This window comes from Spinacia oleracea, chromosome 5, assembly GCF_020520425.1.
Source record: "Spinacia oleracea cultivar Varoflay chromosome 5, BTI_SOV_V1, whole genome shotgun sequence".
NCBI classification, from domain to species: Eukaryota; Viridiplantae; Streptophyta; class Magnoliopsida; order Caryophyllales; family Amaranthaceae; genus Spinacia; species Spinacia oleracea.
The window spans coordinates 10169958-10184441 of NC_079491.1; the positions used below are offsets into that span (position 1 = coordinate 10169958).

General features: G+C 38.0%; 2 protein-coding genes across 3 annotated transcripts; both read left to right on the forward strand.

The window, feature by feature from the left end:
- The first annotated feature begins 2615 nt into the window (after nt 1-2615).
- LOC110799186 (F-box/kelch-repeat protein At1g74510) lies at nt 2616-5438 on the forward strand. Of its 2 annotated transcripts, none has more exons than XM_022004405.2 (2): nt 2616-3037; nt 3686-5438. In XM_022004405.2, exon 2 carries the CDS (start codon nt 3716-3718, stop codon nt 5039-5041), a length of 1326 nt encoding a protein of 441 aa, XP_021860097.1. In that variant the 5' UTR covers nt 2616-3037; nt 3686-3715; the 3' UTR covers nt 5042-5438. The 2 variants fall into 2 exon arrangements, with proteins under 2 accessions (XP_021860097.1, XP_021860105.1); XM_022004413.2 differs by lacking the exon at nt 2616-3037 and adding an exon at nt 3062-3204.
- A 6666-nt stretch (nt 5439-12104) lies between these two features.
- On the forward strand, nt 12105-13094 carry LOC130461310 (uncharacterized). The gene is made up of 3 exons (XM_056829355.1): nt 12105-12288; nt 12420-12851; nt 12991-13094. The coding sequence occupies exons 1-3, from the start codon at nt 12105-12107 to the stop codon at nt 13092-13094; spliced, it is 720 nt and encodes a 239-aa protein (XP_056685333.1).
- Nucleotides 13095-14484: the final 1390 nt, after the last annotated feature.

The following is a 14484-nucleotide window of genomic DNA, read 5'->3' on the forward strand; positions in this document are numbered from 1 at the left end:
AATTTCTGGTTGCAATCTTCCCCTACCAAGAAAGGCATCCTCCTTATCTCATGGAACAAAGTCTGTCAGCCAAAATGGAGGGGGAGGTTTGGGAGTGAGAAACCTTCACCTTACAAACCACTTTCTCTTGACCAAATTGTTCTAAAGACTAGAATCCTTCCCTTCCAATCTTGCCTCCCAAATTATCTCGCAGAAATACATGTACAGTAGAGTTGCAGCCTTTAGCTTTAGGAAAGGCTCCTATATTTGGAGGGGTTTCCAGGATCTTTGGGTTTCCTTTTCCAATGCATGCAAATGGGTTGTGGGGGAAGGGTAATAATATTTTCTTTTGGGGTGACAAGTGGGTGGTTTTAGACTGTTAAGATAGAATATAAGAGATATTATATTGTGAATATTCTGTAGAGTCCTAAATATGGTATGTTACCTAATATGAGTCCTACATATGGTATGTTACCTAATATTATATTGTGAATGTTCTTGCTCGATTTTTTTTTATCGAAGAATGGTGTTTCCAATCGCAATGTTCGTGAAACTGCCGTTACGATTGAGGGAGGGAGTTAAGAATAACGTAGTTATTCTAGAGGATAGAATATCATATGAGATAGAGTTATGTTATATGATATGAGTGATACTGAGGGAGTGTCGTCACCTACGGGTGATACTGAGGGAGTGTTGTCGCATACAGGTGACAATGAGGACGTGTCGTTGACTAGTGGCGTCGACGAAGGGGTGTCGTCGCCTGTGAGGGAGGAACAACAACATTATACACCCAGTCGAGTGGAATCAGACGTCGTCTCAGCAACGACAGGTGTCGATGAGACGACGTGTAGTGATGAGAGTGAGACAAGGCAGTCATCAGCCCGTCGTATGTGTCGACGAAGGTTCAGTTAGCAGATATCGTCACTAAAGCGTTGGGGAAGAAGCAATTTGGGTTTTTTTTTTGAACAAGATGGGCATTCGAGATCTTCATGCTCCACTTTGAGGGGGATGTTAAGATAGAATATAGGAGATATTATATTGTGAATATTCTGTAGAGTCCTAAATATGGTATGTTACCTAATATGAGTCCTCTAATATGTAATCTAGGGTTTAGGTAATGAGTTGTACTATATATATACGTGTGTTATTAATGAGAAGGATACGAGATTACACAATATTTGACATAGACAGTCTCAGGAATGGTAACCATGGTCCTTTATCTCTCACTGACATGGATCTCACTGTGGAAAATTGCATCAATAATGGTAAATGAGCCTTGGACAAACTCGCACCTTCGGTTCGAGGGTAGAGGTTCAAATGGACTTTATGGCTCATAATGCGAGAGGGGAGCAGATGGAAGGAGAGAACCCAACCCTGCTATACCAGCCACACCGGTCTTGTGCCCAATTTTTTTAGCAAAACTCTAGAATGTTGTGGATGTTAGTTTACAGGACTATGATGAGAATGTTCCCTTAACTTGTATTTGTATTTTTTTTGGGCTTTGTATTCGTACTCTTTCAAGTAATTTAATTCTCCCATACTTTCACCAAAAAAAAAAAAGTAGAAGATGTTTTTAGTAAAACCATGTAAATATTGCGAGAAAACATGTTCACTTTTATTCAATCAAAACTGACAATTCATTAGAATGAAACAAGTATACCCCATAGTAAAACACAAACTAAGTAGAAAATTAACACGGTTGCTAAATGCAACCTGATTTTTATTGACACAACCCTATATACTTTTATTTTTTTCATTCTTTAAAAATCCTAACCTTCACTTTTATTATTTTCTGTCAACCTTTTTTTTGATATTATTTTGGTTCAAATAAATTTTATTTTTTGATTGCAATGAACAATTTTTTGACTAAGAAGACCTTGGAATTGAGGTAATTTTCAATTTCTTTCTTGTATTTTTGAACTTTTTCATGCAATATGTATGAAATTATTATTTCTGTTTTGTGCAGGTTGAGCAAAATATAATTAACCATTTTATACAGATTGAACAAAATATAATTAACCATTTCGTACAGATTGAACATAATTAACTTAGATATATTATGGTTTGGTTAATTACATTTTGTATTTAATTATATTTTATTCAATCTATACAAAATAGAAGTATTTATTTCATACAAATTGAATGAAAAAGCCTGAAAAACATGAATAAAAACCCAAAAATCACCTCAATTCCAAGATTGTCAAAATTTTAAAAAAAAGTGTTCATTACAATCAACATATGTATTCTAATTTAATTTGATACAGGTGACACTAAAAAAAAAAAAAAAAATCAAAGTGTCGCAATTAATCTGTAGCTCATGAGAATGTTTTGTTAGTGTACAGAGTTTAAGCTTCAACTATATCCGGATTCGATCCAGGTCGCACACCTTGCTTATGGTGAGTCTCTCAACAAGAGTTTCTGCATACGGCGAAGCTCGAACTCGAGAATCCGAGACCTCCCTTAAACGATATCAAGCTGCTTAATACTTGAAACTCTATGGATAAACACGGACACGGTAAGCTGTAACGGATGAAAGTGTGGTAATAGAATGAGATTATTATAAGTCAAAGTCGAAAGATAAAAAGAAAAAGGAAAGTAAAGAAGTATAATTATGTGTAGGACGAAAGAACACGTGTAAAAAGGGGCACAATCGGCCGTCAAAGTGTTCTCTTTTGGCCGCCAACCTCCCCCGCTTCGTTTACGCTGTCCAAAGCCGCCTCCTCCATTCTCATTTCCACCATTCTTCCTCCTCTCATTTTCTCTCTCCTCCCCTGCATAATTCCGCCCATTTTCTGGCCCCACCACTACACTAATTTTACCAAAGAATTGAAATCCGATTCCAAAATCCCATATAAAAATTCCCCAAAAAATGAGCACACAGCACAATGTCCAGTTGCTGCGCTGTGTGATTCGCACTTTTTAGCAGAGTGAACTCCACACAATAATAAAAACCCACCAAATTTTTCAATTAAATTAATATTCTTTGAAGGAATTGAGTTATCATCTTTTCTTTCTCTCTTTTTTTCTCTCTCTTTCATCACATCTTCCGATCCAATAGGTAAGTTCCACTCGGTTGATTTCAATCATATGTCTTATAATCATTTGCTTGTTTTGTTTTGAAGGCCCCCACCTTTTTTGTTTTTTTGAATTTGTGACGATCTTAATTGGGTGTTTCTGACCAATTGGGTGTCTTTGATTTGTTGGGGTTTTGGCAATCTTTACTGGGTATGTCTCTAAATTAGGGATTTTGTTCAATTTAATAGTGAATTTTTATAAATTTTCTTGGATTATTTTGCTCCTACTATTTGTTTCATTGTTTGTTTGATGTAATGCTTCATTTGGTGTTGGTTAGTTTGATTTATTTCATAAGTTTGAACATTTGGGTTAAGATCTTTGTGGACAACTCCAGGAGATAAAATCTTGGTTCGTGTAGCCGACCCTATCTTTCTGGGAAATTGATTTGGTTCTGATTTTTCGTGCTGAAAGTTAGGATCTTTTATTTTCATAGATTGATTGTGATTTTAGTACATCCATATGTTGGATTTTTTTTTTTTATTGCTAGTAATCTGATTTCTGAGTTTATTCCTGTATTGCATGTTGGATTGAATTGATTAAGAAATGTTTATAGGGTTTCGTTTCGAATTCGATGTAGCCTTGAACTTTATGAGTAATTGGGGTTTTTGATGTTTGTTTATCTGTTTTGCAGAGGGATTTTAGTGGTGATAAGTTAGTCCTAATGTTGGAAGGTATTTCTCCTTCCTCAAGGGACTTGCCCAATGCTTGTGGGCAAGAAAGGAATTGGATGTTTGATGGATTTAGTTTAATGGAGACCTCGAATTATAAGCGTAAATCTGAATATGGAGATGATAATAAACTTGGTAACTCAATCAAGTTGTTAAAAATCAATAAGGCAGGGGATATGGAAATTGATTTTTTAAACCTTTCACTTTCCCTGGTTGTAGATCCATCTGATAGCATCGACAATGGTAGGGAAATGTCTGATACTAGCTCCCTTATCCACCAAATTGGAAGGGACAACTCTATAGATTGTGTTGCTAGGTGCTCTAGGTCTGACTATGGGTCTATTGCTTTGGTGAATCGCAACTTTCGTTCTTTGATTGAGGGAAAAGAGCTTTACAAGTTAAGGCGGCAAATGGGTATTGTTGAGCATTGGATTTACTTCTCTTGCAGCCTGCTTGAGTGGGAGGTATTTGATCCCATTCGGCTTAGATGGAAGCATTTGCCTATAATGCCTTCTAATGACTGTTTCAGGCATTCAGACAAGGAATCATTGGCTGTTGGAACTGAACTATTGCTCTTTGGAAAGGGTATAACGTCTCATCTCATTTACAAATATAGTCTTTTGACGAATACATGGTCTACCGGTATGGAGATGAACACACCAAGGTGTTTATTTGGTTCTGCTTCACTTGGAGAAATTGCCATTGTTGCTGGTGGTTGTGATTTCTGGGGGAATGTGTTTTCCTTAGCCGAGCTTTACAATTCAGATACTGGAATGTGGACGACTCTCCCTAGCATGAACAAAGCTAGGAAGAAATGCTCTGCTGTTTTTATGGATGGGAAATTCTATGTGATTGGGGGAATCGGGGTTGACAATTCGAATCCTTTGACTTGTGGGGAGGTTTTTGATTTGGAGAGATTGACTTGGACCGAGATACCGGATATGTTTCCTTTGAGGATTGTTGAGCCAGGTGCCCCTGGGGCGTCTGCTATGTCAGAGGCACCCCCGCTTGTCACAGTGGTGAATAACGAGCTTTATACAGCTGACTATGCAAGGAAGGAAATCAGAAAGTATAACAAAAGCTCAAACTCATGGGCTACGGTGGGAAGTTTGCCCGAGAGGGTAGTCTCGATGCACGGGTGGGGTCTAGCTTTCCGAGGCTGTGGTGATAAGCTAATTGTTGTAGGCGGGCCTAGGGGTTTGGAAGGAGGCTACATCGAGGTGAATTCTTGGGCTCCCTCTGAAAGCCCGCAACAGTGGACCGTGCTTGGTAGAAAGCCCGGTGGGTTTGTGTACAATTGTACCATAATGGGGTGCTAATAAGATTATAGGATTGCACCACATTGGTGCTCTATGATTATTGATTAAGATTGCCAAAATGCGGAATACCTTTGTTGGGTGGTGGTCTATGACTCGCTTTGAAGGTTTTCTTTTGGTATGAAAGTTCATGCCGTTATGCATTGAGTTTCATTCTGTACCAATGATCTGCATATTCTTCTTTCAGCATCTTTGGAGAGTATGTTGAGCATCAGTCTCGTGCTGAACAAACACGGATCAATAACTCGATGGAGTGAGCCATTTTAGTCTGAATCAATTTAATGTAGAAAGTTTTCATTCTGGATTTGAGGGGTTCGTTTCACTTTCCTTTTTTATTCCTCAACATCTGACTGTTTAATACTTCCGTTTTTATAAAAGCTATAGCTTCAGTTTAACTTCATTTTTTTTTTGCTGCTCATTATTTCGTAATATGTCGATGTCTTGAAGCTAGATTGATATGTTTTCTCTGCTCATTGATTTGTTGATCATGCATAGATCCTCTAACCATTATATAGTTTAGATGTCCACGATTGTTGTGATTGTTCTGCATTTCAGTTTCTTCTTCGTGAATGATCTAGCAATGGCTAAAGAACATCTTCAGTTAGTTCATACATTCATTGGATTAGTGTTTATGAAGAAATTGAAGGATTTGTGAGCAGATTTTGGTATGATTTATTTTTGGTGGTTTCATATTTGTGCTTTGAATCCTCAATTTGGTATGAAGTTCTGCATCATTATCATATGTTCTCCCTCACCAGTAACTACTGTATTACGAGAGTACATGTTGGAGATTCAGTCTAGTTTCTGTATTTGCAACATTTATGGTTGTAAATGTCATGACAGGGTCATTAAACCAGAACTGATCATTCAGAAAAGTTTGCTACAATAAGAATTATTTGAGTTACTGTGAATGAGTACTGAGAAATAGTGTTGAATGAATTATTAGTGTTGTATATCCCAATTGATTTCTTATCAGCTGAATGTTTTGTGGCATTCTGTACTTGTATTCCGTATTGGCGCGCTTCCTTCAGCTCCATTATTTGTCAACATCAGTTTCCTGGCTCCCGGATACAGCGAGTTAAGAGGGATAAACAGCCTTATGGTCCTTGATTCAAATGCTCCATCGAAAATGCACAAATTACATGCAAGAAAGAATGCTTACCATTAATCCAAGTTTCCTGGTGTCTGCCTTCCTTTCAGCTAAAGATTGTCGTGGGCCAGGCTGGGTTGGATTTCGGGCCGAGCCCATGGGCCTAAACGGGGACCGGCCCATGCCAAGCCCAGTCTGCATCGTGCCGGCCCGGGCCGGTCGTCGTGCCTAAGCCTAATTTTACAATTTAGCGTGCTTTATAGAGTCGTGTCGTGCCTTGTGCTTTTCCAAAAATTACAGCCCAGGCCCGGCCCGACCCACGATTTTGTGCTCGTGTCGTGTCGTGCTTTTTTTTCGTGCCCATGTCGTGCCGTGCTTTTCGGATCAGGCTGGCCCGACCCACATCCATCTTTACTGGTTTCAGCCGTGCTAATCTTTTAACATGCTTCACTTTCCTTGGCTTTAAATGTACTCTTTACACTATTAGAGTTCTCGTCTGTTACTCGTAGTTTTCATCCTCGGTTAAGTCTTTCTGGTTTCACTCGCCTCTGTTAAGTAGCCATACAACTCCGGATACAAGTATAGTATAGTTCACAAACATAGTCGCCTTGCTTAAATCATTTAAAACAGAAAACACGCGCTGTATACAAGTTTTTGACAAACACAGAAAACAGTGCAGAATCCAATGATCATACTCGAAAAACTGAAAACAGCAGAATAGTCAAGATGCATTGAACATTTGTACTTGTAAATAATGTTTTGTGTTCTTTAGGTATAAAATAATAATAGTATTTGTTAAGATATGATTCTTATATGTCACAGAACATATAATATATGGCTCATATTTCAATTTGTCGCCCTATTATGTACGGATTGTATAGTATAGTAATATCTGTTAGTGCTTTGTGTAAAGCCCTTTATTCCTAGTAACTCCATTGAGCACCAACTAAAAACCCCATAATTGTAAAGGTGACATCCATTATCACTACCTAGTAAACATGATTCTTGCTAAAAGTGTTTGTTTTTCACCCTCTTTTCTTCTTTCTTTAGCATATCTTTTCTAGTGGTCCACTAATTGAAACAACCAAGAATCATTTCTTCTAGGGTCTCTCTTCATTCCTCTCCATTTCTTCCGCGTTCCGACGTAAGTACTGTTTGATTCACCTGAAATTCACTTGTATTATCTAAACTTATTAGCTCTGAATTTATCTTATCTTATTGACCTTAGGCCTTACATTGTTGACCATTGTTGGACACAAATTATAAGGTACACCCGGTTGTATGTAGTTGTACATGCAACCGGGTTAAAAGCAAATATTTTTACAGCTTAAAAACACATTTACATACTTTTAAAGCACATTAACGATTTAAAAGCACATATTTACATACTCTCTCCAGCTTTACACAGTTCATATTGGAGCGGAGCAAATGTCAATCAGCTTAGTTGGTAAAATTTTGAATAGAAGGTACCCAATATCTGAAATTTAATCCCATTTACACATTTGTCACCCTACACTTGTGCGGCTTGTGCCTCTCCCTGCACTAAAGAAAAAACGGATATTTCATGAAATACCCCCGAGTTTTGCCTTAATTCACCAAATGCCCATCAAGTTTCAATAATTCACCAAATACCCCTCACAAATGACTTGATACCCCAAATACCCCTTGATGACGTCATCAACTCTTAATCAACGCAATTAACCCACTTTTTAACCCATTAACCCACCCATGTGTATTTCCCATTAACCCTTTTTTTTCCCTTTTCCTTTTTTTTCTTTCCTCTCCCCCCCTTCTTTCTTCCCTGAATTTTCCTCCAAATGTTGTCCCTTTCCTCCGCAACCACCGCCACACCCTCGCCATACCCTCGCCATTGCAGAAATCGAAACCCCTAAAACATTCCCAGAAATTCATTTTACTAGTTCGATACATCGCAAGTTCTTCAATTCAAAATTGAAGTTTCAACAGCCCTTAAAATCATGCCTTAACCGCCATTGCAGAAATCAAATTGAAGTTTCAAATCAAAAGAAAACCTCAGTCGCCACCACTATAATCGGACCCAAACTTCAATATTCAGGCCATAATATTCAGGGGAAGGGGAGAGTGACAGAAAGAGAAGGAGGGCGGTGAGCAGGGGAGAAGGAAGGAAGGAGGAGAGAGGGCATCGACTCGCCCACATGATGTAGATCCGGGTTAGCTGGCCGCGCGCTGGCGCTAACCCAGTCCCACTGCCGACGCTCGCCCAAACTTACCCACGCACGTTTCCGTGTTCCCCCTCCCCTTCTTCCTCGATGTCGGTGGTTGTGTGTGATGATGGTGAGGAAGAGAAAGGGGTGGCTCGAATAGAGAATGTCGTCGATGACTTGACTTTGATATTGTTCTTCGGTAAGTGGAAACGGCGGTGGAGGAAGAGCCCACTGTTGTCGGAAAATGAGGATGTGGACGATGACGAAGAGAAACCAACCATAGTGGGAACAGTGAGAGCAGTCGCCGCCTCCATTTCTGTGCCTACTCTTTCGTAGTTGTATCATAACCATTTAATGGAAGAAGGAAGGGGGAGAGAGAAAGTTCAGTGAAGAAGGAAGGTGGGTTAATGGAAGAAGGGAAGGGAGAGAGAAAAGAAAAAGAAATGGGTGGGTTAATGGGTAAATGGGTGGGTTAATGGGAATTGGGTGGGTAATTAGGACTTAGGGGGGTTAATTAGGGATTAGGCGGGTAATTAACTCATAATTGGTTGATTATGAGGATGATGACGTCATGGAGGGGTATTTGGGGTATTAAGTCATTTGTGAGGGGTATTTGGTGAATTATTGAAACTTGATGGGCATTTGGTGAATTAAGGCAAAACTCGGGGGTATTTCATGAAATATCCGAAGAAAAAAAGATACATTCCACATTGGAACTAAAATACAATAAAAATGTAAAGAACACAAAAGTGTTGGTTATTCGTACGTAGTACTCCGTAGGATTAGGATCTCAGGGGAGACACTTTGCAATTTATAATGTCTACAATGCTTTTTCTCAAAAAAGAAAACCATTATCATTGAACTTAGCAATAAGGTTACTAATATCACCAAACTTAACTTATTGTACTTATTAATACAAAATTTAACTTATTTGAACTTATTTGTTCTCAACCCTTGTACTCCGTATTCCATACTATCCAAGTATGAACTTGATTCGACAACACGCATTTTTAAGAAAGTCGGGTAAAATGTTATTTAAAAGGCCAAGAAGATGGTTCTAACTTCTAAGTATCCAATATGCCCCCGGGAACCCATGGAATATATGCGAAGCGTTCAGGCCTCAAAAATTTTTGGTTTTCGAAAATGTCAAAAGTGAAAACTATAAATACACCGTTTTTTACCAAATTTGGAGGTTCCGAAACCCGGTCTCGAAACTCCTAAAACTTCGGGGAATGTTCCCTTTGGTCATGTGACTCATGTCATCTAGTCTGGGAAGGAAAAAAAATCAACTCCATGGTCACTTAAAGCCTCATTATTGCCTTGATTCAACAAATGTGTATTTTTAAGAAAATCGATTAAAAAATTAAGAGGCAAAGTAGGTGGGTCTAAACACCCAATACATCCATTGGGGACCATGAAGTATATGGAAAGAGTTCGAACCTCTAGCCTTTCCAGTTTCCAAAAACCAAGTTTGTCAAAATTGAAGCTATAACCGTTCTTGACCAAATTTGAAGGTTATGAGACCCGATATCAGAAACCCCTAAAACTTTAGGAATGTTTCCTATTGTCACATAATCAAGTTTGGTTAATAAACAACCCACTTATTGGTTAATCGAAGTCCCAGAATGACATTGATTCGACAACGTGCGCTTTTAAGAAAATTAGCTAAATTTTCATTAACAAGGTGAAAAAATGGTTTTAAGCAACTAATAAGCCCCAGGGGCCCGGGGACCATAGAGTATATGGAAAGAGTCTGAACCTCTATATATTCGGGTGAATGTATTTAGTTGTTTGAACCATAGGCACCAAGTAGTAAGTCATATAAAGACCCGAAATGGTCTTGATTCAACAAGCTTAATTAGTTCTAGGTATAGATGGTTATTAATACGTCTCCCGTGGACTCATAGGCAGGGGCGGATGCATAGTGTAAACTGGGTAGACAAATGTCTACCCAGTTTTTTAATTGAAAAATCATTTTAATAGGCTGAGTTTTTTTAAAAACAAACACAAATTTGTTCAATGTTGGAGTGGAACCATGACCACCGGGGCAATATCATAATTAGATTTCCTTGCTAACCACTCTAGCATCTTGCCTTTATGTTTCTATGTTGCAGATTAAATATATAAACCTTATTTTAAGTTCGCCAAGTATTTAAAATTCCAGTTTTTTTTTTCGGGGATGACACGTCATATTCTCATATGATTTTTAATTTCTACTTCGAACATTTTTAAACTTTTGTTATTATTTGCTTATATAACACGGAGTACTCCGTATACATTTATCTTGCATAATCTTTAAAATCTTGCAATTTATAAAATAAGAGTGAACGGTGAAATTGGTAAAATTTATGTAAACATTGTAACTAGTACTCCGCAAATTGTCATTTTCATTGTATCTTTTCTTTAAAAAAAATTGTAGTTTTTATTTCTTTTAAAAATGTTTACCCTGCTTCAAAATCCTGAATACGCTACTGCTTATAGAGTCATAGGGTCCATGAAAAGTAACCGAGCCTCAAACTTTTCCGGGTCCGGAAAATTCACAAGTGTCCCAACATTCACAACCAATCAACCATAGTACAATAAAAATGTCGGCACTTGAAAGCTTGCATTGTTGCATGTAATACGTCTATATGCTAATGCTAGTACTATCCAATACTTTGTACTGCTTATCAACGTACGTACGAGTTTGACAGCAGCAATAATCCTTCTCATATGACTCAGTGGAAAACAACAAAAGATCACGTTTCTTGTTTAGTAATGTCTTTTTCTCACTCTTTGTCAATTATGGAGTGCCAGGTTTGTTGTTCACTTTGGAAGCTGCATTTTGTACTTTGTAGGTTTGTAAATTTCACGCTCTCTCTGCCCTACAAATGCTATGAGAACGTATAGCGCCAACCGCCAAATAAGGCTATCAAATTGGGTTATCTGTCGGTTACTGATCGTGTTATATTGGTCAGGTCTAATCGGATAATATTTTGTACAGGCTAGTTGTACACATACAAATTGAATGCATAAACTTTTATTTAAGCATGGGTGGCAATGTCATCCTAACCCGATCAATATTCATCCCATCCGAACCGAATATTATATTAGATGAAAACTCGATAAAACACGGATGTTAAACGAGTGGCGGGTTGATCGGGTCAGGTTCGGGTGAAGGTTCATCCAATCTATCACCCGATCCATCAACCGACCCATTCATCCATGCGTTTAAAATTATTAACTTGTTTACTACAATTACTTAATTATTAATAGAATTATATAAATACATATTAATAAATTACTACTTTCACACAAATAAGACTTTCAACGGGTATTGGTTTATCATGCTTTTCATTATACCTACTATTTCTGCAACCAAAAAAAATGCATTCGTATATATATCCTGCTATTTTACTTGAAGTTGGATAAAACTTATAATTATTTTTTCGGATTTTTCATGAGATACCCCCGAAGTTTAAGTTTATTCACCAGGTACCCTCGTTGTTTCAGTAATCCACCAGGTACCCCTCAGGTTTCATTTTCTCGCATGACTTAACCCTGCCGTTAAGTGGCCGTTAGAAACTTTTTTTCACCAGGTACCCTCGTAATTTATTTCACCAAGTACCCCTGAGGTTTCTTAGTTTTTCACCAGGTACCCTTATGTTTTATGGTAATTTCACCAGATACCCCTGCTCACCAACGGCTACTTTTTTTTTAAAAAAGCTGGCTGGTATGGAACTGCATTCCATAAGTCCATAAGTCCTTCTGGGTTGTATGCATTTGCTACAACCCATATGTGTACAACAAGGCAATGGAGAAGATTGCCAAAATTGATCCAAAGGCTGTGGATTATCTTTCCCAAGTGCCAAAGCAGTGGTCAAGGCACAAGTTTGAACCACAAGTGGTTTGTGATCACAACACCACCAATTTTGTTGAATCTTTCAACGCTTGTACCAAGCCTTTTAGAGACATGCCAGTGTACACTCTGATGGAAGGTAAATGTTCTGTCTTTACTGCTTTTTACACTGTGGCTGCATATGTTTTACACCACCCCTGTCCTTTTTATTAATACATTTTCTGTTTTGCTGCTTTATTTTGTTTGTGCTTGGATGCTTGGATCTAATAGAAGCTGGGAGTTGGTGTATGAAGAAGATTGGGTCTAGATTTGACAAGGCTATAGAAATGGGACCAAACCAATTGACTGAATATGCTGCTGGGGTATTAGAAGAGAGGAGTCAACAGTCTAGGTTTTGTTCTGTAACAGCTGCTGTGGGAGGGGAATATGAAGTGAAAGAGGGGGCTGTCAAATACCCTATTAAGTTAGATGCAAGGACTTGTGGTTGTGGAGTATGGCAAATATCTGACATACCTTGCAGACATGGCCTTAGGGTTATTTACCACCAAAGACTTGAGGCTACTGATTTTGTGTCTCACTACTTCAAAGGGCAAGCATACAAGTTAACTTACTCAGAGCACATGCACCCCATGCCTGACCCAACCCAATGGCCTTCTTTTGACCTTCCTATTATCCTCCCACCACCCATGAAGAGAGCATCAGGTAGACCCCCTAAACTGAGAAAAAGAGATAAACATGATACTAGAATAAAAAACATTAGAATGCCATTTTCGATAGCTCCATGCATTAATTTCTTTTGTTGCTTGAGTTTCTTCTTCATTTGGTGAATTCTTCATTCAAGCTTCTATTTTCTTCAATTTCTCCTTCCTTTGTGCTGCCTTTGTTGTTTCTCATTGGCAGTGGTTGCTCAATGTTTCCCTTGCACCACTTGAAGTTGTCACATAAGTCACACTTGTAATATAGTTTTTGAGGATTTTTCATTGTTTCAGAACTTCTTATTCAAATTTTTTCCCACATATGTTGCATGTTTTGTTTGGAACTACAACGTATGAGGATTCATACATTGTAGAGGAAGATTGAGATTGAGAATATGAGCTCATTTGAAAGTGAGTTGGGAAATAGGGAAAATATGAGTTGGTTAATGGGAAGAACGGAAAGTTGTAGTGAAGAGTTGCTGCTGCTCCCCCTTTAAATAGAGAAGGCTCACCAACGGCTAGTTTTTTTAAAAAAGTAGTCGTTGGTGAGCAGGGGTATCTGGTGCAATTACCATAAAACATAAGGGTACCTGGTGAAAATCTATGAAACCTCAGGGGTACCTGGTGAAATAAATTACGAGGGTACCTGGTGAAAAAAAGTTTCTAACGGCCACTTAACGGCAAGGTTAAGTCATGCGAGAAAATGAAACCTGAGGGGTACCTGGTGGATTACTGAAACAACGAGGGTACCTGGTGAATAAACTTAAACCTCGGGGGTATCTCATGAAATAAACTTTAACTTGTATGCATTATATAATAGTAATTTAGACTATTTTATAATGGAGATGTATCAAAATTTAATATGAGGTTTACTACATTCGCAAATATTAATTTATATTAGTATTATAAAAAAAAGTCGACAATGCATTAAATTTAACCCGTTAATCACCCGATTTATCCGCAGATGATGGATGGATCGGATGTGGATAGTGGGTGGACTGGGTGATGGATAGGTCGGGTGACGAATAGACCGCTCGCGGATGGAGGCAGATGAAGTTACACCCGATCCATTGCCATCCCTAAACATAAGTAACTTCGTAACATATACGTTAATACGTAGTATTACATAACGCGAATACTTTTTCGGTAGTAAGCCAAGGATATTATGTTTTCAGGTGAAGTGAACAGGGCTGGCAACCCTATGTTGTAATCAATGATTCTTCATTACGTACGACCTCTGTTTCAAAAAGATCGTTATACTTCCTATTTGCACGGACTCAGGTGTAATGTTTGACCGTTAATATATCCAATTCTGTACGACAAAAAATTTTGAGACGAATCTAACAAGATATCTCATGATAATTTTTTATAGATATAATAGTGAAAATTTATGGTCAAAATTTTGATTATTTGACACATTTTTCAAAGCGTATATAATAACTTAATGAACATATGTAGTATTTCGTAACATTCTTTCGATAGTAAACAGAGACAATTAACCGTAAAACTAGATTGATTAGCATTTCACAAGTAGTTGAGATTTGGAGGACTCGATTAGAAGAAGAAAAAACCCTTGCCGCAAATTTAGGTTTTTATATCAAAGTGTTCTTGAACAAAAAATGTTGTCGAAATAGTCATGC

Coding starts and splice junctions, on each gene's coding strand:
- LOC110799186 (XM_022004405.2), top strand. CDS start 3,716: ATGTTGGAAGGTATTTCTCCTTCCTCAAGGGACTTGCCCAATGCTTGT.
- LOC130461310 (XM_056829355.1), top strand. CDS start 12,105: ATGGAGAAGATTGCCAAAATTGATCCAAAGGCTGTGGATTATCTTTCC. Junction 12,289..12,419: donor AGTGTACACTCTGATGGAAG/GTAAATGTTCTG, acceptor TGGATCTAATAG/AAGCTGGGAGTTGGTGTATG. Junction 12,852..12,990: donor ACCCATGAAGAGAGCATCAG/GTAGACCCCCTA, acceptor TCTTCATTCAAG/CTTCTATTTTCTTCAATTTC.